This window comes from Sarcophilus harrisii, chromosome 4, assembly GCF_902635505.1.
Source record: "Sarcophilus harrisii chromosome 4, mSarHar1.11, whole genome shotgun sequence".
Classification (NCBI taxonomy): domain Eukaryota; kingdom Metazoa; phylum Chordata; class Mammalia; order Dasyuromorphia; family Dasyuridae; genus Sarcophilus; species Sarcophilus harrisii.
The window spans coordinates 32,644,975-32,671,189 of record NC_045429.1 but is presented as its reverse complement, the minus strand read 5'-3'; the positions used below and the strand labels follow the sequence as shown (position 1 = coordinate 32,671,189).

General features: G+C 41.2%; 1 protein-coding gene across 4 annotated transcripts in view; it reads right to left on the bottom strand.

Annotated features, from left to right (window-relative positions):
• TGFBR3 (transforming growth factor beta receptor 3) overlaps nucleotides 1-26,215 on the bottom strand; it is a 215,004-nt gene that overhangs the window by 48,969 nt on the left and 139,820 nt on the right. For all 4 annotated transcript variants that reach the window (XR_004234299.1, XM_031969337.1, XM_031969335.1 and 1 more), the window contains exon 5: nucleotides 10,306-10,489. Coding sequence is in view for 3 of the 4 variants with exons in the window: in XM_031969337.1 (XP_031825197.1) it covers nucleotides 10,306-10,489 (184 nt within the window). In the remaining variant the exon portion in view is untranslated. The remainder of the gene's footprint in view (nucleotides 1-10,305; nucleotides 10,490-26,215) is intronic.

The following is a 26,215-nucleotide window of genomic DNA, read 5'->3' as shown; positions in this document are numbered from 1 at the left end:
GGGAGACAGCTTAGAGTGGGGCATCTAAGACTTTCTAGATATAGCAAGCTTTGGTCAGAAAGGCAATGAATCAGAGTCCTGGGATTTTAATTAAAGGCACTGTAACCCCTCTCACAGTGAGAGAAAGAACAAGTTAACGGGAACCAGAATCTCAGTCTGAAGGTCTCACTCAAGCTGGGAAGACTCAAGCCTTGAATATTACTAAGAAAAGGAGCATCCCAACTTTAAACAAATTCTTTAATTCTCCAGTTATTCTATTTCCAGGCAATGAAGTGTGCAGAGTCCACAGCTCCACGGTGACTCAAGGCCCCTGTAACATGACTGGACCAGTCCGGGAGGCCCTCCTTTCAAACTCGTAAAAGAAAATGGCCCTTGGGGCTCCTTCCTTAGAATTTTTCTGTCAGAAGACTCCCTCCTTGCAGCATTCCTAGGGCTGTGACAGCTCAGGGAGTTGGAGAGGGCCCCACCCCAGCCCCCTCCCAGCCCCAACGAACATCTGCTAACATCTGAGCTGTCGTCCTGCCAAGGCCTCCCAGGGGATCCCCAGATGGAAAGTCATGTTGGGATGGCACATGCTGGAAGAAAATTAGCATGTGGGAGAGCCTCGTGCACATGGGCATCGACATGTGATGGGCGCAGCCCTGTCTGGATGCAGGAGGGTGGAGGTGGAAAAGGAGAAAAGCTGCAGTCAGAGCCTTGGGATTCAAACCCAAGGCCTGGGAAATCCGGGAAATCCCTTCTCTCTTCAGGAGTCAGTTACCTCATTTGTAAAAATGAGTTCCCTTGCACTAATAATACCCTTCATCCAGAGGCCCCAAAGATTTGGGGAAAGAGATAAATGATAACGACTAATAAGAAACAACTTTCCTTCAACTCAAAAAAGTGTTGTTAGCTGGGCTTTTGACACATGGAACATCACAACGCCCCACACCATGGTCCAGCGCCAGGGCTAATCCCTTCCTCCTTTAGCCTGAAAGCGATGTAGGAATGGTGGCTTTAAGCCTCCAGAATATCTATTATTTCTTGCGTCTCCCCAACCCTGCAGAGTGACAGAGTGGGCAGAGCACCGGCCAGCGCCGGGATGTGGGTGCGAATTCCAGGTAACTAGCTCTGGGACCACAAGTGGATCAGGATCCTGCCCTCAGTCCCGGTTTCTTCCTCTCTAAGACGAGTGGGGTGGATGAGACAGTCCCTAAGGTCTCTAGCAATCCATGCAAAAATCCAGCTCTGAATCACTGCAGGAGCCATCCCATGGGGGGCTGAGTGGAAGGAGCTGAGGGGTTAGCTCAGGGAGGACTGGGGGTGGTCCGGGGGAGGCCCTGGAGGGCAGCAGCAGGGCCAGTAGGCAGATGTTACCAAGGGGCCGGGAAACCCTTCCTAACAACGCTGTCTGCCCTTCCTTCTTGGAGAGGACCACAACCTCGGGGGGATGCGAGTGAACTGGACCAGGCTCACTTTCCCTCCAGAGTCAGCTGGCCCAGCGGCAGAGAGAGGCTGCACATGGCCTCCCCTACTAAAGATGCTCACTACCTCACCTGCGGCCTCCAAGCCCAGCCTGGGGAACATTTTCCATATATATTGTATTTTATATTATTCAGGAGGCAATCGGGTTAAGGGACTCGATCAGGGTCACACAGCTAGTAAGTGTCTGAGGCTGGATTTGAACAGAGGCCCTCCTCCCGGTCCAGTCCTCTACCCCCTGGACCTCCTCACTGCCCCTGCTGCCCTTATTTTATAGGGATTCTCTTTCAGGTATGAATTAGGCAAACAGAGCTGGATGGTCAGTGCATGGAGAAGCCTGGGCTTCTCCGAGTCAGGAAGGCTCAGCTTCACAAATCCAGCCTCAGACATTATCAGTGTGGTCCGTCACTGTTTGCCTCAGTTTCCTCATCCATACAATGACCCAGGGAAGAAAATGGCCAATCATTTCAGTGTCTTGGCTAAGAAAACCCCAAATGGGTTGGATGTGACGGAAAGTAACCGAATGTCAATATTTTTATGCTATATCCTCTCTAGTAGAACATAAGGTCCTGGAGGGCAGGGAGTCTTTAATTAGGGAATTTGCCTCTCCAGTGCCTAGCAAATAGAGGGCTTTTAATAAATAGTTGCTGAATTGAGGTGAATTTACACGTCTGTTGCAAGATTAAAATTATAAGTTTTATAAGTCATATTTTTTACCACCCACCACCCTCTCCCAAATTATTCAATCTCCTGAGATCGCCTATTTCTAATTTTTTTCTTCTTTGCCAGAAGCACACGCCCCCCCCACCCCAGCCCCCCACAAAACCAACTGTACAGCTATCAAATTATTTACAGCTTTCAAAATTGGGGGAGACGTGGGCAATCCAGAATAAGGCAGTCAAGAAACATTTGTTAAGCACCTATTAAGTGCTATCCACTGGGATCCAGAGAAACTACAGTACATTTGCTACTTTACAGACTTTTATTCCCTGTCTAATAGATCTTGGGTTTTTTGTTTTTTTTTTCATTGCCTAATGGTATTTTTTTGTGACTGGGTCCTGTCTGCATCATGTCTGCCCAGATTCCTGCTATCTCTGCTTTTGTGCTAACAGCTTCTTGCCAGCTCCTTCCTCCTGGCGGGATCGCCCATTGCAAAGGAGGTATAAAAGGACCTGGCGTGACTTTCCTTGGACTGTTATTACTTTTTAATGTGCAAAATATGACATTCGGAGATTTTGTTTCTTTTATTGCAGGGGACTGTGATTCTTTGGCAGCTTCCCTCCTACCAGTATATTTGCTTTAGGACTCTTACCTGAGTCCCCTTCCTCTAATCCCCCCACCCCCTTTTTAAATGAAGGAATTAGAGCGCGAATTATTATTATTATTATGGGAGGTATGTAAGAAACAACATGAAGGAGGTTACAGATCAGTTTGTACACAAAGGCAGGCAGGTCTAAGTCTAAAAGGGCAGCCCCACACCCTAACAGCTTCCCAGGAGCCCGAGGTAGCTGAAAAGGTTTCCTTATGTTCTCCAGGAGAGAGATTTTCCTCTCCTTTATCCAGTGCGGCAAGTTTCCAATCTGTCTAAAATCTATTGTGGAAAAGATCCCCATTTCTGGTCCCCTTATCCATCTCACCTCTCATTAGGACATGGAAAATGGTGTCCTAGTTCACCACATTTGTTGAATTGATTTTAAAATCTCTGTTGGAGTCAAAAAATTCCTAATTGATCAATCAATCAACAAGTAATTATTAAGTGCCTTCTCTGGCCCAGACATCACGCCTGGGGATACAATCTCAAAGAATGAAACAATCCCTATTCCCAAGGATTTCATATCCTACTAAGAACACCAAGATAAGGATCAGCAGGTCTGAATATTATCCAAATAATTACCCTTATCTGATGGGCAGCTAGGTGGCCCAGTGAATGCGAGATTTGTGGGGCCTGGAGTCAGGAAGACGAATCTTTCTGAATTCAAATTCAGCCTTAGACACTTACTAGCAATGGGACCCTACCCAAGTCACTTAAGCTCACTTGCCCTGCTAAAACAAACAAACAAATAAATAAATGAAGTGCTTTGCAAACAAAGAGAGGATGTCTTGTAGTTCCCTTGACATGGCACAGATACCAATGGAACACACAAGCTCTCTATCAATTATCCTTCTCTTTCAACACAAGATGGCCCCATCTTTTTTGGTCAAAATCCTCTTGGTTGAATTAATAATGATGATGATGATGATGATATAATTATTGCTGCTGTGCTAATCGGGAGCATACTTTTAATATTGGCAAAGCACTTTACAAAATGATTTCATTTTAGCTTCACAACAATCCTATAGATCAGTGATATTACCACCCTAATTTTACAAAGCAGAAAACTGAAGCAGACAGTGATCAAATGATTGGCCCAGGGCCACCCAGCTAGGCAGTGTCTGAGGCAAGATTTGAACGCAGGTTCTGCTTGAACCCAAATCTAACACTCTATCTTCTTGTCTGCATGTCTTGCACAATTTTTTGGATGGTGATTTATTTAGCAAAATAATTGTTTCTTGTCAACAATAGAAGCCACATTTTTATAATAATAGTTTCCTTATTAATAATGATAACTGGCATTTTAGAGCACTTTAAGTTTAGAATATTTCTATTGACTCATTATTATCTACATTTTAGAGATGGGGAAACTGAAGCAAAGGAAGGGGTTTTTGTTTTTGTTTTTTTGATGACTAGGCCAGAGGCATTCAGCCAGTGAATATCCAAGATCAAATTCCCACTCAGATTTTCCTGTGATTTCAAGTCCTGGGCTCCATCCCCTGGGCCAACTGTTCTCCTCCCCAATACGTTTCGTTTCATGGATTGATTGATTGATTGATTATGTATTTATTTATCTTTAATCCTTTTTATTTATTTTTTTTATTATAAAAGCTTCTTATTTTCAAAACATATGCATGGATTTTTGAACATTGATCCTTGCATAGCCTTGTGTTCCAAATTTCCCCCTCCTTTCCCCCACCCCCTCCCCAGATGGCATGTTAAAATATGTTAAACATGGATTATTTATTAAAAGGATTCACATGGATCCTCAACTTTCCCTCTGCAGAAAGTGAGACAGTTAGCAAGGATCAGATATAAGATGACAAACCCTGAATTCTATCTCCTATATCACACTTCTTCTCAAACATGGACATTGGAAATTATTACTAAGACTACGTATATGGCTTAGGAATTGGGACTGTCAAGTATCAACTCCCTATTAGGGCTCCCCAGTAAGAGTGGTGAGTTTCTGGGCTCATCCTGTGGAGAAAGTGACTTCCCCACACTCAACACTAATGGCCTTAATTTATAATTATCTAAAATCAAGGGGTGAATAGCGAGAGAGATGCCAAATGCCTCCTCTGGCACTGTCCTGAGCCCTATCTCAGGCCTCTAGGCTTCCAGGAAAGCCAAACTGGGCCATATCAGCCCCAGATACCAGGCTGGGGCCTGCCTCCTGAGGCCTGTACTTTAGGGCTGAGGCCTGGACCACACAAGTGTCCCCTTGAGGTGGGAGTGGGGGCCTGTCCTCAGGCAGACATTGCTCTTTGTTCAGATTAGAGCGAGGGCGCGATCAGAGTGTTCAGAGGAAAGTCACCCACTTAGTGAGGGGTCGGGCGTTCATGACACATGAGCTTTAGTTAGAGGGAAATAATGAGAAGGTACATGATGTGTGAGTATATCATGTTATAGAGATTATATGCAATAGACATATGACAAATCTATACATACATCTGTGTAGATACCAGTTATACACGTGTGCATTAGATATTATATATATCTATACATGTATGTGTATATTACATATGTGTGTATATCTATATTGTGTATGTGTATGGAGGGAGGGGAAGAAGAAGGGAGAAAGAGAGAGAAAGAGAGAAGGGGGAGAGAGAAATGGAGAGAGGGAGAAAGAGAGAGAGAAAGGGAGATGGAGAAAGAGAGGGAGAGAAAAATGGAGAGACAGAGAGAAGGAGAGAGGGAAAAAGACAGAGAAAGAGATGGGGGAGAGGAAGAGACAGAGATGAGAGATGGAGAGAGAGAAGGAGAGGGGGGAAAAAGACAAAGAGGGAGAGAGACAGAGAGAGAAGGAGCGATAGGAAGGAAGGGAGAAAGAGGGAGAGAGAAATGGGAGACAGAAATGGAGAATGTATTAATTCATACATTCCATTTCGTAGTTCTAAGATGCTTTAGTTCATGTATTATTCCATACATTCTGTCTAATAGTTCTAAGAGGTTTTAGTCCATGTGTTATTCCATAAGTTATTTTTATTATTCTAAGATGCTTTAGTCCATGTATTATCCATCTATTTATATTATTCTAAGATGCTGTATTCCTTGTATCCCATACATTCTATTTATAATTCTAAGATGCTGTAGCACTGCTGGTGCTGAGGAGTTCGTTCTGGGGCCATTGCTGCTCCAAGAGAAGGGCTGATGGGGTGCTGTGTGTATAGATTTGTTCCTTTTTCTGAATGACTCTCCTGGTACCTGGCACTGAAAGTGACAGCTGGTGCCAAATAGAAAAGAAAACACAAAGGGAAATACCCGGGCAGAACCTGGCAGGTTGGGGTGAAACCAGCCACGTGTTGGCAAGTACTTTAGAAGAAGGGCTGGCAAGAGGCTTCAGGCCATTAAATGGCATTATATTACAGGTAGACAGGACAGGGATCAAGTTTGAAGCCTGCATTTTACTGAATGGGAAACTGAGGCTCAAAAAGTTCACCCAACAGAGAACACAGCACTGAAAGGGACCTTGGAAACTATCCATCCAACCCAATCTCAAATTTACAAAGAAACTAAAGTAACTTGTCCAATAGCACACAGCTGGGGAAAAAGCAATACACTAAGGAGAACCAGCCTGAGAACTGAGTTTTAACTCCAACATTTGCCAATTGTGTCACCTTAGGCAATTATCTGACGCTTCTGTGACTCAGTTTCCTCAGCTTTAAAATAGTGATGAAAATAGTCCAGGTTCACAGCTACTGTGAGGCTATTTTGAGGTTCACATGAGATAACGAATATAGAGTACATTGACATATAAATAAAGCATGCAGATGATAGCCGTTATTCTTAGAACAGGCAGCCTGTCAATACCCTTTACACTAAAGCCAGACACCGGGAAATTAGTGGCTGATGGTCACAGAGACAATTGAGTGGTCACGCTGGGCCTGAACTTCTGCCTCCCAATGTCTCTGGGTCTTATTTAGGATTTACCACCACCTGGTCCCATGGTTTAAAGCGCAGATTCTTAAGCCATGGGTCACAACCCCATACGGATCTCATAACTGAATGTGGGGGTCCCAAAATTATGATTTATTATCAGCAAATGTTTGATTTGTGTACCTGTGTATAATAACCAAAGTCACATAAAAATTTCTTGGGCTTGTGAGCGGAAAAAGTTTAAGAAGCTCTGGTCTAAAGGACAAAATATTAGGGCCATGCTAAAAATCAAGAGCATAAATTTAGAAGAAACCTTAAAAGTCACCGAGTTTGATCTCCTCATTTTGCAGAAAAGAAAACCGAGACGTATTTGCCCAGGGCCACACAGCTATCGATTAAACCAAGGTCCAAATGATTCTGCCACTTTCTGTTAACCCACTGTTTTTTGCAAGCAGCATGTTGCTACAAGAGTTCTAGGTAGCTTCTACATACCTAGAATGACCTTAGGCAGAACAAAATAAGACAGAAAGGTAAACAGGGGAAAGCCCACAACACTAGGAAACCAACTAGAAGCTAACTTCTCTTTCCTTGGTCTTTTTCCTGGGTTCACCCATGCCCTTGGCCATTGAATTATTTAATTTTAAATTACTTATTTTCTGACTTTTATTTAGGTGGAGGAAAGGATAGAGCAGACCTGTGATTTCATTGATATAGAGAATTTCCAACTACCTTTTCAGAATTTCAAACTGTCAGTTTGAATATTGCCTCAGGTACTTACTAGCTATGAGACCCTGAGTTGGAGATTTAACCACTCTGGGCCCTATTTCTTCATTTGCAAAATAGGGATAATCATACCTCTCCTTCAGATGGTTGTTGTATGGGTAAAATGTGATAAATGATAAATTCAGATCTCACCTCAGAAATTTACTAGCTGTGTGATCTTAGGCAAATCCTGGTTTACCTCAGTTTCCCCAGATGTAAAAGGAGATAATAATAGCACCTGTCTCCCAGAGTTGCTGAGATAATTAAATGAGATATATCTGAAAAGCCTTATCTAGGAGGTTACACCTAGGAGGAATCATATAAATGCTAATTGTCATCATCATCATTATTATCAGTATCATTTAAAGTGCTTTGAAAATTCAAAAGCTACATATCTAAGAAGCATTTCTTTATCGACCATGGAGAACACATATTAAGTTCTTAAATTAAGGAGACAGATGATCCCATCTGTGTGTGCTTTAAACCTTAGGCTTTCCAGAGGGGACACATTCTACAAACTCTATAGAGGATTACAGTTCTGATTTTCATTTTCTGTCCAAGGGATCCAGCCCTACCCCCTCTATCAGTTTCCTGTTTTGAGGTGACCTCAAAGTCCCATGTCCATTCATCTGATCCAGTCCCGGTCTAAAATCCCACATCTCACTAAATTCTACTCTGCAGACACCTTTATTTATACATTGAGCTATATTTTACTACAGTCCCTTGATCTTTGTGGCATTTTTATGTAGCCCAAGGAACCCCTCCCTCAATCAAAAAAACCCTAAAAGAACTGGAAGTCCGGTGCTGGGTGAATAATGCTGGCATCCATCTAGGCACCCCACAGATCCAGGACCAACTAGAGGCACCCAGCCACAAAGATCCTATGATGGTCTACTTCTTACCCAGGCCCCTGGCTGCAGGGCATCTGCCACAATCTTTTTTATTATTTCCAAGGAGCTATTCTTGGCTCTAATTATACCCTATACTAACTTGACCAAAAATATGATGAAAGGGATTATTAGAACAATAGACTTTCATAATTAAGTCATGGGTTATTTCTATCCCTTATCAAAGCAAAACACCAGTTCTTTCTCCAATAATGTAGCTGTCCATGAAACAAACACTGCAATATAAAAACACTTGAAGTTTTTCTGCAGTTATAAATATTTAATTGAAATGTTACTATCACATAAAATCGGAAGTCACCTTTGATTTCAAATTTAATGGCATTACAGCGACCAAAAAACTTTGATACCAATTAGGCTTTTGTTCCTATTGCCTTTCCATTCCAAAGATTTAACTAGCAATGTTGTACCAGGGCAAATATCAGAAAAGATACCATCAGATCTGGGACAGTAGGAGATGACTACTGGAGAGGCTATGGTAAGAGTGAAGGAATAGGTGAGCAGGGCAAGGTCCAGCCAGTAGGGATTTACCTGGGATAATCTGGTAGCTTTGTATTTTAATTCATTATTCTTACAAACCAGTTGCAAAGTTCACTTGTTTCTAAGACAGAGAAGTATGTACCCCTTATAAATTTCTAGGCCCTGGGTCAAAGCTCTGATCAGCCCACCCTAGTTATGGTTCTGTTCCCACATCCTCTCTTCCCCTACTCTCTAACTATTATCCTTTATTTTTGTCTTGTTACTGCCAAAAAGTACAATAATAAGGCCTTGAATTATACAGAGTTGTAACAGGTAATAGTGAAGGAGAGCTACAAGAAATGATAAAAACAAGCATAAATAAGTAAACAATATACATGATGATCAAGAAACATTCAGAGCTCTAATTAATGCAGCAACCAATGAACACTTCAGAAGGAAGACCATGAAGTTTGCTTCCAGCCTCTGGGCAGAGAAGCCACAATATCATTGTTTTAAGCTGGAAAAGATCTTTTAACTATCTCATTTTAAGATGAGAAAACCGAGGTATAGAGACAGTAAATAATTTGCCAAGTGGCATGTAACCAGTAAATGCCTAAGACAGGATTTGAACTCAGGTTTAGTAATAAGTTTAGTAGCTATATATACTAAGACACACATCTTATATAAAATATACTAATATATTATAATATATAATATACTAAAATACACATCTTAAGACAAGCCCAATTTATTTGTTAAAAATAAAGGCTTCTCTAGGGGGGAAAGGGGAAATAAGGTGAAAAAAGAAAAAAAGAGCCCAAGTAACATTTTTGAAAAACATTTTAAAAAATTTTAAAAATATTTTTAAATAATTGAAAGCTGCTAAATTTTAATTAGAGCTTAGTGATGGTAAAGATGTCATTATTTTCCTCATCTAAGTTCACAGACTCCCTGAAAGTGATCTAGCCTCTCTCCCCTGCAGTGATTAAGCAAAAGTGCTTCCTCCCTGTTGAAACCATCACAATGAATGAACACAAGTCCATTGTATTCTCCCCTTACAGACAGAGGAGAAAGGTATTTTTTTTCTCCTCTATTCCAAGAAAGATAGTTCTCCTCTACACAGAGAGTTTCCCCTTCAATGACCAAAATTTGAGAAACAAACAAAAGACTGAAATGTATTGGAAGAGAGTGAGTGGTCTTATTCAGGAAGAAGAGTCCCGATGGGGAGAGCTGGATTAACGGTGACCCTGAACACGTGACATAACTGATCAGAGACTGAGGCAACGGCTGAGACTCTAACGGACCTGCAGATGCTGATGGAAACAGGAGTCTGGATACAAAATACACACACGGAGGAAATATTATATCTGAAGCATATGGGGAAGAGTTAGAAATTGAGGATGCTGGGAGGGAAGCTCAGAGACTCAAGAAGGAGCAGAAGCAGAATTTGGGACTAGACGGGACCTGAGGGACAGGACAGAAAAGGCAAACTGGCCGCCATCTTTAACTGATGGGCCAAGGGCTTACCTTCCCCCACTTTGATGTAAACATTGCTCGATATCTTGAGTTCGGTGAAAGAAGTGACTGCTCCATATTCCTTCTGGGCCCAGTGCAACAAATGGATATTTCCATGGGGAAAGCTTTTTTCTTCTGTTCTTGCTGAAAGGGAGAAGTTTCCTTCTGGAAACTGGACCACAGAGCCTTCCGACACCTAAAGGAAACAGAATTCAATCAATCAATCAACAAGAATTTATTAATCCTTTACATTTTATAATTGCCAGCTGATCCCTGGGGATAGAAAGAGAATTAAAGAGACAGTCCTTGCCCCATACCGAGCTGATATTGTAAGGTGTGATGGAAAGTGCGATTTCCCCTCTGACACATACTAGCCATGGGATCTTGGGCTTCAGTTTCTTAATCTCTAAAAATGAAGGGACTAGACTAGAAAGTTTTTTTACTCCTAGGAATAGTTCCTGAACCAAGTCTGGAATGGAACAAGAGAAGCAATCCAGGCAGGAGAAGGGAAGCTGTATGGGAGGAGAGAGCAAAGGGCACTTTGGCTGGAATGTGGAGATGAAGGAGGAGAGGAGGAGGAGGAAGAGAAAGGAGAGGGAAAGGAAGAGAAGGAAGTGGCGAATAAAGGGGAGGTACAAGAGGAGAATAAAGGGGAAGGAGAGGAAAAGGAGGAGGAAAAAAGATGAGGAGAGGAAGGCAAAGAAGGAGGAAGAGGAGAGAGAGGGCAAGAGGAAAGGAAATAATGAATGCATGGAAAGGAGGAATGGGACCAGACCTTTAAATGTGGCCTGTATAACCACAATTTGGCAGCCATGAAGATAATGGACTAAAAAGAGAGTGTTCCGGTGTCTGCCAGGCCCGGTCCACAGCACTGGGGACCCTGAGCCTGGTGAATGGTATGAATTATCTGGACAAAAATAATTGCTCTAAAATGCAGAAAGAACTGTTGTAGGTCACCACTAAGAGGATGGAACTGTTCCCAAGGAACATCCAGTTCCCTCTTTTGCTGTTCTTTTGGGCTCACAAAACAACTTTCTAACATAAAATTGAGCATTTTAAGAAGTCCTACCACCATTGCCGTGCCCTGTGCAGACAATTGGGATCGGGGCACTCACAAGCATGGTTCCCGATTCAAATTAACAAACTGGAATTCTGTTTTATGACTTAGACCCTTTGGAGTTTATTCAGTCTTAAGAGATTAATTGCTGTCGGGCAAACGGACAAGATTGAGTTTCCAACTGTAAATAGCCAAGAACCAGTCCAGGATTCCTTGGAGAATCTATTGAAGAGCAGGTACGCTCTGAGACGCAGCCTCCTGGCTGACCCCATTCTCTCCTTCATTACTGTGCTTTTGTGGCAACAGCCAGAACCAAGTAACTGATGGACGTTTACAGTTAATATTCTCTCTTTAAGCCATACAAGTTTTAACATTTATTTAGCAGGTTGTAAAAAAGACAATTACCTCAAATATCTCTTGGCCCCCCTTAATGGCAAAACCACAAAATATTCAGTATGTCACACTCCCTTTTACAGAACTTCATCCACTGACCCCACAGTAGTTTTCAAATAATACAAATCTATCATTCTCTCTCTGAAACAGTGTGTTGGTAACATGGGGGAAATAATACTTGAATTAGAAATCAGAACTGGTTTCAAATTCTAGATCTACCATCTATCTATAAAGTTCCGAACTTGAGTAAGTCAGTCAACAAACATTTATTCAGTACTTATTATGTGTTGAGTATTTATGATAAGGCCTGGTAATAAGAAAAAAGGTTTAAAAATGAAAAAAAAAATCCAATCTTTGGTCTCAAAGATTCTAAAGGAAAAGCAATCCATAGATAAATAGGTACATATTTAACATTTCTGCAAATCAGTTTCCACATGTGTAAAATATAGATAAAAATCTCTATCTATCTAATTTATGAAGGTTTTTTTGGGGGGTAGGTCAAATGAGGTCATGTATGTTTGTGTATATCTTTGTATCCCCAGGATCTGGCAAAATGGCTTACACATAGTAGGTGCCTAAAAAATGCTTTCTTATTGACTAACCAGCTGAACTCCTTCTCTCTATGTAAACTAAAGGACCCACCTGAGTTGCAGCCTCTGCCAAAGATGTCCCACCTCTTCCAAAGTACGGAAGGGCAAAGTAATCTGGGTATGTCTATCCCTTCACACGATCCAAATTAATAATGGTAACTCCTGTAATCACTCCCCTAAATCCCCTTGTGCACAATTTTTCCGGGCCTGGCTCTAAGCAGAACAAAACCCAAAAACTAATTCCCAGTCCCACGTACTCAATGCACTGGAGAAACATACATCCCCACCAGAATACGTACAGATACAGGCAGGAATGCACACATGTACGTGCACATCCATCCTACTGTCAAGTTGTAAGCACTTTTTCAAAACTGGAAATTAAGCTGTAATTTGTACACCTTTCCAAGGGGAAGAAAAAAAGAGAGAAACAGACAGATACACACAGAATCCCATAAATCTGACTGCCCTGCAGCAAAGGAAAATAAATTCCAAAAATGTTTTTGACAGAGGAAGGACCAGCTAGCTGGCTAACATGATCCAAGTGAAAGAGATGGATTTTTAACAAACGTAGGACTTTCTCTCAATACCTCAGGATCCAGCTTCAGAAGGTTCTTTCTCAAGCAGGGAGCAAAGTTGGAAGTCCCAAGATTTCCATCCCATTAGATTTTTTATATGATTGACCAGAGTTTATTTTGAAAGACCCCCAAATTCCCAGAGATAATGAAGTCAAAAGGCTATTAAAATGAGCTGAAAAAAGTTTTCTGGATGATTTATGAATGCTGACTTCACAAAGGAAATTTAAAAGTCCCACATTTAGACTATTCTATTCTCACCAAAGTTTACTGATTTTGTACTTGGGAATATATCTTTTATACGCTTAAATCTGGGTTATTATTATTCTCATTTCTTTCATTTATTCAGCAATCATTTACTAAGTTATTGGGAACTATCCAAAAGTTGGTGCTAGGGAGACAAAGACAAAAATGTTATTTTTATTAATAATAAAATAATTACACAGGATAAGGCTATATAAGTATAATCTATTATTAATATATAGTGCTATATAACATATAGTATGTAGTCATATATGGTATAACACTGTATAAATGGGAGCTATTATTACTGTAGTCTGCTGTATAATAGGAGGCAGTTGTGTTTCATCCAAGAGGTAAGGAGGGAAGAAGAGGAGGATGGAGGAAGGGGCCAATCTTCCTTGGGAATGAAATATTTTAGGAGAATCAGTTTGGCAACTGCCTAAAGAGGAGACACTAGACATATCAATCAGGGGATGACTGCACCCACAGGAGCAAAAGGTGAGGATGATCCAAAAAGGGTGGGAGCTGTGGGAATGAAGGGAAGGGGATGAAGGAGGGAAACACTGCCGAGGAGGAAACAGCAAGAACCTCTCCCATTCACAAAGCACCCTTCTAGGGGCCACAGGTGACTTTCCACAGTGACCACCACCTCCAGCCTCCAGCCTCTACCACTCAATCCAAATGTCCGAGGGATTATGGAGGAGATCTGCTTTATGGAGACTTTTTCTCCCCATGTAAAATGCCACTAATTTTGTCTCTGTAAGGGGATACACATCCTTTCCCCCACCCCAAAAAGGAGTTCCTTCCACACTAGAGGTCTGGAAGGTCAGTGAGGGCCCACCACCGCACATAAACTCTGGTTAATAATGGATTTTACACTATCAACCCAGCCCCGTAGGAGCTAACCCCTGACTTTCCAAAAAGTCCTGATGCTGGGAAAATCGGCAAAAGTCACTTAGATCATACTGCACTCCCCAGAAACGTCCTAGTGCTCACCTGCTCTCAGACAAGGGCCTGACCTTCTGCTTCTCCATAACTTTGCCCTCCATTGCACTTTAATAATAATCTTTATAATAATATTGTAAGTATATATATAATAACTTTAATAATAAGCCACTCAGCCAAAGGCAGAGACTCAGCTTGTCTCCTCTCTCAGAAAGGAGTCATTTTAACAAAGCTGTCACCTAGAAAAACACAAGGGCCCAGGAATCCTTTCTTCAGCTGCCAAAATCACGTTCCATATTTAGGGTAACATCTGCTTAACCTTTGGATGATCTATCTCATGTGCTCTCATTTGTGAGCAAACCATAAAACATTTTTGTTTTTAAAATATATGCACCAAAGAATCCGTGTCTTCGGTGTGGAATAGGTTATAAATCCTATTAGGGCACGCTTGGAGGCAAGAACAGAACCATGTCGACAGGGAGTTAAATACGTTAACTACTAGAGCAACAAGCCTCTGGCTTATTTAAAAGCTGGGTGCCTGATTCTTTGAGGGGTTTCAGGAAGCATGCAGTAAATGAAAGGCAGCTTGTCATGGCAGCATCAAGGACTGAGCACGGAGGCCTCGTCTGCCCCCCAACTCTACAAGATGAAATGCCAGTCTGTGCCGTGGGCACAGCTGCCACACTGGAAGAGACATCATAATCCTGAGGAATGGAACTGAAAGACCAGCTCACTCCACTGTGACCCATAAGTCAAGTGGATCTCAGTGTTACCTTTGGGCTAAAAGGCAAAAAAGAGATTAAGATCTTAGCCCGGTGTCTATTTGGAAACCAAGTAAATGCCATCCTTCAGGTTTGCTCTAGAGACTATGGTTCGCAATCTCATCTGGGGTCTTGTAATTGAATTGGGGGTTGCAAAATTGTGATTTATTATCAGTAGATGTCTGATTTATATACCTATTTTATACACCCAGGATCATGTAAAAATTTCTTGGACAAAATGGGCAAGTGGAAAAGATTGAAGAAGCCCTGCTCCGGAAGAGACAAAAGGATAAAGCATCCTTTTCTTCAGATTAATGGAAAATTTCTTTGTTTGGTTTACATTCTATTCTCCTTTAGATCCTTGTCATCTCTTGCCCTTGCTTAATTTAATTCAATTCTATTTATCATGCATTTTAAAGTACCAACTATGCGGGAGGAACAGAATAGCTAGGTGACTCCCAGAGTTCCAGACCTGGAATCATGAAGACTCATCTTCCTGAGATCAAATCCAATCTTAGACACTTACTAGCTGTGTGACCCTGGGCAAGTCACTTAACTCTGTGTGCCTCAGTTTCCTCATCTGTAAAATAAGCTAGAAAGGAAAAAAACAACCACTCCAATATTTTTGGAAAAAACAAACAAATAAACAAACCCAAAATGGGGCTACACACAATTGAAATGATGGAAGAGCAACATGTGGCTGGAATTGTTTGAGACAATGAAATACAATTGGTCAACCAATCAATGAACGCATCTTATGCGATATACACCAAAATATTCATGACAACCCAATTTCTGGAAGCAAAGAACCTAAAAAAACAAGATGAGTGTCCATCAGCTATCTGGGGGGAAATTATGGCAGATAAATGTAACAGAGTAATATTGGTCAGTAAGAAATGGAAAATAAGAGTAATTTAGAGAAACTTAGATTTGTATGAACTGAAGAGAGGGAAATAAGGAGAATCTAGATCATGACTGTTACTGTTGTTTGATCCCTTCAGTCTTGTCGACTCTTTGTGATCTCATTTGGGATTTTCTTGGCAGAGATACTGGAAGGGTTGGCCATTTCTTTCTTTACCCCATTTTTACAGATGGGCAAACTGAGGTACACAGGGTGAAGGTTTTCCTGACTCCAGATCTGCCATTCCTAGCTCCCTTAAGATCATGACTGCAACAATCTAAATGGAAAGATCACTAAAAAGAAGGCTATAAATGCTGAGTAGTAGAGAAACCAGAGATAAGGTTCTATGTTGGCCAGTTCTATTAAAAAATTTCTCTTTATTCATTTATTCAATCAACAAGCATATTTGTTAATAAAATAAATCCAGTGCAGCACTGGAGAGAGAAAAGTAAAAATGAAGCAGTTCTGCTTCTCCAGGAACAATATAAAACATTTGTTCATTGATTTATCTATCCATCCATTCATTCAATCCCCATATATTAAGCACTGATTTTATTGACCTGAACTTGTTCCCTTGGTAACTTTTGGCCATTAATCCTTTATCTACTCTCTGGTAACACAGAATAAGTTTTCCATAAAAGTATCCTTCAAATATTTGAATATACCACAATGCACCTCTAGGATCCTTCCTTTCCAGATTAAACAGCATTATTCCCTCAATTGTTGCTCATATTACATGGTTTCCAGACCCTGGCCCATCTTGGTCTCTCTCCATGGGACATCCTCCAACTTGTCAATATTCAAAGCCTGGCGGTCACAACTGAATACAATAATTCATAGAGGGTCTGACCAGAGGAAAAAGACAATGGGGGATTATCACCTTACTTATTCCTCTCAGTACTGCCCATGGTTTCTTTCCCTTTTTAAAGACCTGAATCAATCAATCATCGAGCACTTATTTAGCACTAACCATGACATATTATGTCAACCTTATGTGATGGAGACCAAAGACTTTCCTCTATGATGCTGCTTTTTATAATTCTCACAGTCCAATAACAGAAGCTGTTATTTGTTATATTGTGTCCTCACATAAATTGAGGTGATTCTAGATTCTCTCCAAAGTGGCAAATGGAAAAATGATCAAGTTTGCCCACTCATAAGGAATTCAGTTTTAAAGCTGATTCCCTAAACTTAAATCAGTTAAGAAAAAGGTTCATAGTTACATGAATTAGAATTACAGATTTATGGCTTTAGAAGAGGGAGGGACTTTATTGGTAATCTCATGAACCTGGGGTCAGAAGATTTGACTCCTTGGGTCTCACGCTTCCTACCCATGTGATTTTGTACAGTTTTCATCAGGAAAAGTGAGGCTATACTGTCTAATCTCCAGGGTTCCCTTGACTCTATGATCCTATTATCTTTGATTCCAAGAGGTTATTTATTCACATATAAAACCTCATTTTGGGGGAAGCAAGGAGGAGAAATAAGGGAGAAAGGAAGGAGTTTATTATTCATTTATAAATGAAAATGGATTCTGTTTCTAAAGATTTTTAGGGTAAGAAATTTCACAACTTCCTTATTCCAATGACTAAAATCTCTCATTCCCTCCACTAAGAAATGATCTTTTAGTCATATTTTAAACTTAACATGACTCCTTTCTTTTTAATGTTTAATGAATGCCTTTTGTTTTTACAACACCTTCATTTCTAAAAATAGATTTCCCTTCTCTCCTCACCCATTATCCAGTGAGCCATGCATTAAGAGCCATTCATGTTCTTATGGCTGATTCAGGACATATAATACTGCTCATCCATAGTCTCTCCCCTCTTCAGTGAAAGGAGGGAGGAATATATCCCTCAGCTCATCTCTAAGATCAAACTTGCTCATCCACGCGTGTACCATGATGGTTCTCAATACAATTTCTCATCTAATATCCCTACCTAAAAACAGCAATAACTAAACATGTTTCAAGACTCACTTTCCTTCCTTTTCTCCAAAACCCATAGTTTTCTTCCTCCCTAATTAAAACTTCATACCCTGACATTCTGTGATATGACTAATGTCTTCCAGGGGGGAATAACTCTAACTCAAAAAGCCAAGTATTCCTCCTTCTTAGCAAGAGATTACATTGAGGAGAAGCTAGTGGGATCCTTCATCCCATGGCTCACCAAGCCAGCAGCTAGTTTTGGGGATGCTTCAGGGGTGCCCCCTCTACTCTCTACTCACTGTAACTATGTACAAAGTGGGGCTTTAAAACACTGCTTATGCTACTACTAAATATTTTTTTAAGAGCAGAACATTACTCTATCTGCCAGGATAGGGAGTTTTATTACAAGAACTTGAGGTTCAGGAAGGAGAGCCAAGTTTGTTATTTTTCATGGAGTTGATCCAGCTAAACTCTTCCAAAAGAGAATGAAAAAAAAAACCCACCAAAGAGGCAACCAGCACTTTTGTTTCCACACCTGCCTTCAGAAATTAACCCTCAACTTCTGGGACAGATTCTGTTAAACCTAGAGCCGGCTCTCTGAACGCCTTGAACACTGCAGTGAGTTTAGGTGGATGGGTATGGTTATTAACTTCCAAAAGTGGGGATGGTGCAATTTTTTTAGGATTATTACAGGATTATTTTTGACCAATAATCTCTGTGTATTGTCATCTCTCCTTCCAATATCTGTTTCTGTCTCCTCTCTGTATCTCTGTTTCTGTCTCTCTCCATCTCTCTCAGTCTCTCCATTTCTCTCCATCTGTTTGTTTCCTCTCTCCCTCCCCCTTCTCTCTGTCTCTTCTTTCCCCTCCCACTCTTCCTCTCTCTTTCCCTCTCTTTCTCCCTCCTTCTCTCCTTCCCTCCCCTTACACTTTCTCTCTCTCTCTCTCTCTCTCTCTCTCTCTCACACACACACACACACACACACACACACACACACACGGAATCCTGCCAGGGCCCCTGTGGAGGCTGATTGATCACCTGGGTTTTGGCCAGAGGCTCAGGTTGGAGCTTCTCGGGAGGATGCTCTACCTTACCCGGCCGGCTGTGCCCATGAGGGCTGGAGAATCTCATGTGCTTGGACCATCCCTCTGCTCTGTAACCCCCCTCTCCCCAGCCCCTTCTCTCCCTTTCCTCCTGCCCTCGGGAGCCCCGGCTCACACGCTCCTCTGCCCTAACCTACAGTTCAAACAGTGCATCGAAAAGAGGAAAAACACGGGAAAGAAATCACACAAAAGGGGAGCCCTCAGGCCTGTTTAAAAAAAAAAAAAAAAAAAAGCTTTCTGGGCTGCGTTTTCCAAGTCAGTTCCGGGAAACTAAGGCTCCCGAGGAAGCTGGGGGGCTCTTGCTCCAAATGTAGCGGGGGAGGGGCCCGTGACCGGCTCACTGAGCCCACCAAGTCCTGGCTGGAACAAGCGGACTGCGCCCAGGGGTGCTTTGTGTGGGGCGAGGAAAGGACCGGGCCAAAAACAGCAAGAAAGGGAGAGAGTGAGGAATCGCGTGGCGGCGCTGAGCCCCGTGGGGGGAAAGGGGGGGACCCTCTGGCCCTCAGGCGCCTCCACAGCCTTGGTCCGGCCCCACGGGGGTGTCGGAGCCCGGCTGCCATTACCGGCCCCCACGAGTCAGGCCCCAGAACCAAGAGCAAGAAATGCCCGTGAGGCCGGCTTCCTTACAGAAATAACACACTCCCTCCGGGGCTGCAGGGCAGCCTGGTCCGAAAGAGAAGGCTCCCAGTCAGCTCTGCAACCTAAGGGCGTGGCTCAAAGCCTGACCTCCCTGAGCTAGTCACTGCGCCCTGCGCGGCTCACGGGGAAACGGTCCTGGACCCTCTGTTTCCCACTGAGGAGTCCGCTGGCTGCTCTTGGGCTCTCCGGGCCCTCCTTCCTAAAATAAAGTGGGAGGGCAAGAAGGAAGGGAGGGAGGTAGGAAGGAAGTTAGGAAGGAAGGAAGTTAGGAAGGAAGGAAGGAAGGAAGGAAGGAAGGAAGGAAGGAAGGCAGGCAGGAAGGAAGGAAGGAAGGAAGGCAGGAAGGAAGGAAGGCAGGCAGGAAGGCAGGAAGGAAGGAAGGAAGGAAGGCAGGAAGGAAGGAAGGAAGGAAGGAAGTTAGGAAGGAAGGAAGGAAGGAAGGGAGAGAGGAAGGAAGGAAGGAAGGAAGGAAGGAAAATATCCTTCTAGTTGCAGTTCTATGATCTCATTAACATTCATTGGCCTATCAAATATGGAAATAGGTCTAATCTGTATCAGATTGCTTGCTGTCTGGGAGAGGGGAGAGGGGGAGGGAGAAAAATTTTGGAACTCAAAAATCTTACAGAAATCAATGCTGAAAACTGTAAGTACTATTGAGAAAAAATAAGAACACCCCCCCCCAAAAAAAAATCATTGGTCCATGCATTTAAGATACCTGCAACCATTTCCTCCAACTAAAATTCTCTTTAGCATAGAGGTCCTCAGGCCTTCTTTCTCTAAAATGGTCAAGAGCTTCCTTGCTTTCCACAAAACCTAGGTAACTTATTCCTATGTCGAAATTGGGTTTTCAACATGACAGACATGATAAGGCTCAAGAATTGGGGTTCCCTGGAAAGGTTACATCACCCTACATGCTTATACAAGCCAAGGGAGAGTGTTGAGATGCTGCCCTCAGAAAATAAACTTGGTGGGGCCTGAAATGGGACCAGCTCAAGTGAATGCATTGCTCTAATCTCCCATAAAAATGTTACGAAAGAGGGTGGAAATGGAGGTGGAGGATGATGAGGGAGAAGAGGGGAGGATGGGAAGAGGAGGGAGAAAAAAGCCTTCTGTCTCATCAATCCATCTGAAAAAGGAATTAAGTTCCCAAGTTTGGCAAACCAATAAAGAATAATTGATTTTGTAAGGAGGGATATAAGGATGTAAGAATTGAATCTTTTATGAAGTCATCCCACCACACTCTTAAATCTGGCTTATCTTCTCTAGGATCAAAAATTCAAAGCTGGAGATCTTGGAGACCACTGAATCAAATCTGTTATTTTACAAATGAGGAAAATGAAACTGAGCAAACTTAAAGGGATCATTTTCCCACTTTGCAAATGTTCGGTGATTGGATTCACTATGATTACAAATTCACAGATAAGGAGACTGAAATTGAGAGGATAAGATTGGTCCATGATCTCTTGTATCCAACTGGGACAATGAGGTCATGCCATAGTGCACAGAGCTCCGGAGTGGGGTCAAAAAGACCATTTTCAGCACTTACTAGCTGGGTGATTCAGGCACACCACTTAATCCCTGTCTGTTTCAATTTATTCAACAGCAAAATGGGGATAAGTAGGATCTACTTCCCAAGGTGGTTGTGGTTATCATGAGAATCAAATGAGGTAGTTTTCATAAAGCACAAAGCACAGCATCTCTAGTCATCCTGATCTATATCTGGCCACAGGACCCAGATGGCTCTGGAGAGAACATGTCACTGGTGATTTTGCCCAACCCTCCTTCATTCCAACCCAATTCACTTGCATGTCATGGTCCTCTTTGAGAACAGAGAATAAAGAAAGGACATCTTTATGTCTATAATAAATTATGAATAAAACTCACATAAAAGCTGGTTGGCAAATTGGTTGAGTGAAGAAGTGGTTGGTGGACAAGGAAGCTCAGATGATGCAGTTTAGTGGATAGAGTACCGGGTCTGGGGTCAAAAAGACTCCTCTTCCTGCAGCATCTCTATGAACTTTCCCACATTTCCTATGGACCTCCTTACATGCTGATCTCAGTTCCCATCAAAAGACCACAATGTACATGGTGACCATGCATAGAAATGCAATCCTTTTCCAAAACAGTTTGCCAAAGGCTGCCCACCAAAAGGAACAGAACCTTTGCTAACAAGCCACTTTTGAGACAAATACCTTAAACTCTGGATTTATTCATAATAACGTCCTAAAAGATGCCAATGAACGCAGATAGCTGAGAACCACATCCTTCATAAGGGTACCCCATGAAAAATACATTTTAAATCTCATTGGCTTAAATGAATTATTTTATATTTACTTTGTCTTTATTTAGTAAATACTACATAAAAGGCAGCTTTGCAGAGAGGATAGAGGATCAGCCTCAAAGCCTAGATGACCTCAATTTAAATCTCTCCGCAACATATACTGATTTTGTAACTCTGGTCACTTAAACTCAGTGCTCTAGACAAATAGGAGGTGGTGACCTGTAAACTGGTGGGCCATAATTTGAGATCTTTCCAAGCAAAAAGATAAAAGCAGCTGATAAGGAAACTCACTCCATTGATTAAATGATACATTCATTTCTGGTAGAATTCTTTCAATACAAAAGAGTCAGTGATTCCCTCTTGTCAAATATGATCTTTGATGGAACCTGACTCATCCAAAGATTTTGTCCCGAGGCATTAAGACTCTTAAGAACAAGCCACCAAAACCAACAGATAAGTGTCCTTTATAATAACAATGTATGGTACTCATCCCACAAGGGACATTGAGTCATCAACCCACTGGAGACACAGAAAACGACCAGTCCCAAAATGCTCAGTCATTAAGTTTGCTTTCCAAAGAAAACTTACATAGTAAAAATACTGATCTGCCAAAACCCAAATCAGAGTATCCAGACACCTTGTTTTTTATGGGCACTGTCTCCTGATATAAGTAGGAAACAAGACTGGGGGTCCATATGCTTAGATGTTTGTGTGTGTGTGTGTAAGTAAAGAATAATTATAATTCTCCATAAATTCCATGTTCTAACAGGGTCCAATAGTCCTTCTGGTGATGGTAACGGAAAGTTAACATAGGAGAGATGGGATAGAAGGAAGATAAAAGTGATCGTCCCAGATGAGACGTCTAAATAATGACTCACAGAAATGGCTTGCAATGGTATGAAAGGTTCTTGAAGAGCATATCAACAGAGCAGGGTCTAGAACATCCCTTCCAGCTGGGAAAGCTTATAACATAAGCACCTGAAGATCAACCCAGCTAGTCACTGGATGATCTTTTGTTTTTTTCAGTCAGTAGTTGACAATGACTCTTCAATGGGAGGAAGGGTGCTGGATTAAAAGTTAGAGGACTCATATGAACTGATGCAAAGGGAAGTCAGAAAAAAACAGGAAAACTATAGACCCAGAAACGAACAAGAATGAAATGAACAAAATGAAAATGAACAGAACAATGAAATGTTCAATAAGCATGAACAAATACTAAATGAACAAAACAAATGAAATGAACAGAAATGAATGAACAAGAATAAAATAAATGAATGAAATGAAAATGAACAAAATTAAATCAACAATGAAATGAAAAGAACCAAAAAATACAGCTGAATGCTGTGTAATTATGATGATCAAACCTGGATTGAAAGAGGTAAAAGATCGTACTTCTCTGCCTGCTTTGCAGGGATCAGGTACATGAGTCGGAACAATAATATAATGGATAAGTTGACTGATAAATTCTTTCTTTTTTTAAATAAAAGATTCATTATAAGAGACATCTCTTGGGAATAGAAGGAGAGATAGTTTGGGAAGTAAAAGCAATGTAAAAGCAAGTATTAATAACACTAGCCCTTACCTTACAGGGTTATTGGGAGAATCAAGACTCATCAAGACCTATAAAAAGGTCAGTAGTGATGGGGTTGAACTAGCTGATCTCTGAGGTTTCTTCTTCCTTAATCAATCCATCACCATTTATTAAGTGTGAGGCACTATTCTAAGTCTATGATTCCCTGATTCTGTGTCATGACTTAACCTCTCTTGCCTCCAATTCATCTAGAAAGTAAGAGAGTTGGAATGGGTAATAATTTAAAATAGCCTGTAGTTACGAAAAGCACTTTAAGGTTTATAAAGAGCTTTACAAAGATGGCTTCCAAGTCTACATAGTTTATTTTATGATATTATATAATCCTGGGATTATTCCTCAACCCCATTAGGTCTCAGTTTCCTCATCTATAAAATGGAAAGTTAGAATAGACAGCCATCTCTAGATCTATGATTTTATGATAATGTTGTTGGGGTACAAAACCCATTGACCGGAACATAAATCATTATGCAGCCCTTGACTGTGTGTTTTAAATAAAAACAGGTATATTCGTTTTAAATTATTTCTGCATCCAGTGGGGAAAACGATTGCCAAAGGGGAAGAAGAAATCCAAAAAAAAAAAAAAAAAAAAAAAAAAAAAAAAAAAAAGAATCATTTCCAGGCTTCTAATTGAGAAATAACAGTGACAGAAAGAGTTCCTTTCCTTTTCCCTAACCCAACCGACCTCCCCCAACTCTGCCATGATAAAACTCACCAATGGCTTAGGAAGTTATTCTTAGTATAGTTTTTGAAACCAAACCCTCAGTGGCCTGTTTCTTGGATGATGCACACATTCACTCTTTACCCCACTGCTGGTGCTGGCTTTTCTTACCCCCACCACCTCTCATACTCATCCTTGCACAGCCCTTGGTACACATCTGGGGCCATTTAACAACTGATTGCGAATTTAGCCTTCTGATTTCCCGTTAAATCCAAGGCACAGGAAAACAAATAGCACTTGCTTTACAGTTGGTCTTGTCATGAATCCAAGCTCCAGTGCAGCCCATGGAACTGCCTGTGGTTTCATGGCAGAGACCCAAAAATGTTTGGACCATATTTAAAAAAAAAGCCAAAGTAATAAGCCAGATTTTGGCATCCCTGTCTCTTCAACCCTTTCACCCATCTCATTCCCTTTCTTAGAAATGCCTAAATAGTTTTTAATTGCCAGGCTCATTCCTGGTATTAATTTTGCTTTTTCATAGAATCTCCGAGTTGGAAAGGACTTTTGAGGTCATATTGTCTAACCTCATTAGGATAAGATTTTGGTTTGTTTCTAATACAAAGCCAAGAGAACAGAATTTGGTTTCACTCTTTTATTTGTACTGTATTAACTCAATATTTCTTTGAGTTTTGCTGAGCCGGGTCTTTAGTACCTTACCATAATTATTGCCAGTTTCCTCTTCCATTAATCTTAATGGTTTATAATATCATAGCATCACAAAAATTAGTTTTATCTAGTGACTGATTCATCCAGGACTTCTGAACTTTGTTTTAACCAGAAACATTTTTTAAAACTATTATACTAACTGAATTTCAACATATTTGGTTCCTTTAATAATCCTCTATATTTTATTTTAGGCTTTTAAAAACCTGATTTTGAGAAGGTGACCATAGGCTTCAGCAGCCTGCTAAAGAAGTCCATTGCACAAAAAAGGTTCCGGATGGCTAATTAGTTCAATCTGATCCCTTTACAGATAAGGACAATGAAGCATCTGGGGTTTTTACCTCCCCTAATACTATAGTTCATGACAGAGTTACAGCTAGACCCTCAGATCTACTGCTTCCTCATCCAATCTACTTAATGGAAAAAAAAAAAAAAAAACAGGAATCCGAAGGGAAATAAATTACTTTCACAGGCCTCCATGATTAATTGCTGGAAAAGGAAATACAAAGGCAGGAATCCAAAAGTGACAGCCAGAAGTTGTTCCTCCTCACCAATTGACACTTTTACCTACTTAACCTTTGGCTTCATCTTTTTTTTTTTTATCTTTGCAGATGCCATGATGTAGAGCGATAGAAGACAAGGTCAGCCTGGGAATGAGGAAGATCCATGTTCATCCCACTGTTGACATAGACTAACTCTGTGTCCCCAAATAAGTCACTAACCTCTCAGGGACCAAGCCACTTTCTAAAATTTTTAAGTTTTAAAACTTCTAAGTTGTCCACCTATATCCATGGAGAGGGTTTCCATATCAGGAGTTCCATTCATTGATCACTGATAAAATCCCAGTTTTAAAAAGTTAAGTGATCAGTTCTCAGCCCAATCACAGATCAATTAATTGAACTCTACTAATCTAGAGATGTGTTCCAAAATCAGAATTATCATTAAAGGCTTCATCCTAACTTCTTGCTGGTCCGAGGGACACAATTATGCTCAGAGTCATCTGAATTCCTTTACAAACACCAAATGCTAGTGGGAAGCCCAAGTTGGAAAACCTATTCATCATGGGTGTGCCCTTACAGGCTAAAACAATGAGAGATGTTTTAAAAATAAATATAAAAAAGAAAAGTCAATTAAATAAAAAGATAACATCAAAAACTTCTGTCATAAATTTGCTAATAGGTTTAAGTGCCCTCTTTTCACAAATGTTGGGGTTCCAGTCTTAGTCGACTATCTCTTCCACCGGCCACCTTGGTCTGCCCTGCACTCAAAGGATTGGGTTTTGCTTTGCTTTGTTTTTTTGGTTCTTTGCTAGAATGGTTTGTTATGAGCAGAGAGGCTAAATATAACCATTTGAACATAACCATTCACAGGGGGGTGATATCCCTTGCAAGAGAATCCAGATTTTTCTATTACACTCAGCATGGTGCAGGACATTGAATTCTGAATTAAGACAATTTGAGTGCAAGTTCCATCTCAGAAACTTACTAGCAACGTGATTCCGGACAAGTCCCTTAAACTCTCTGAGACTCAATTTTCAT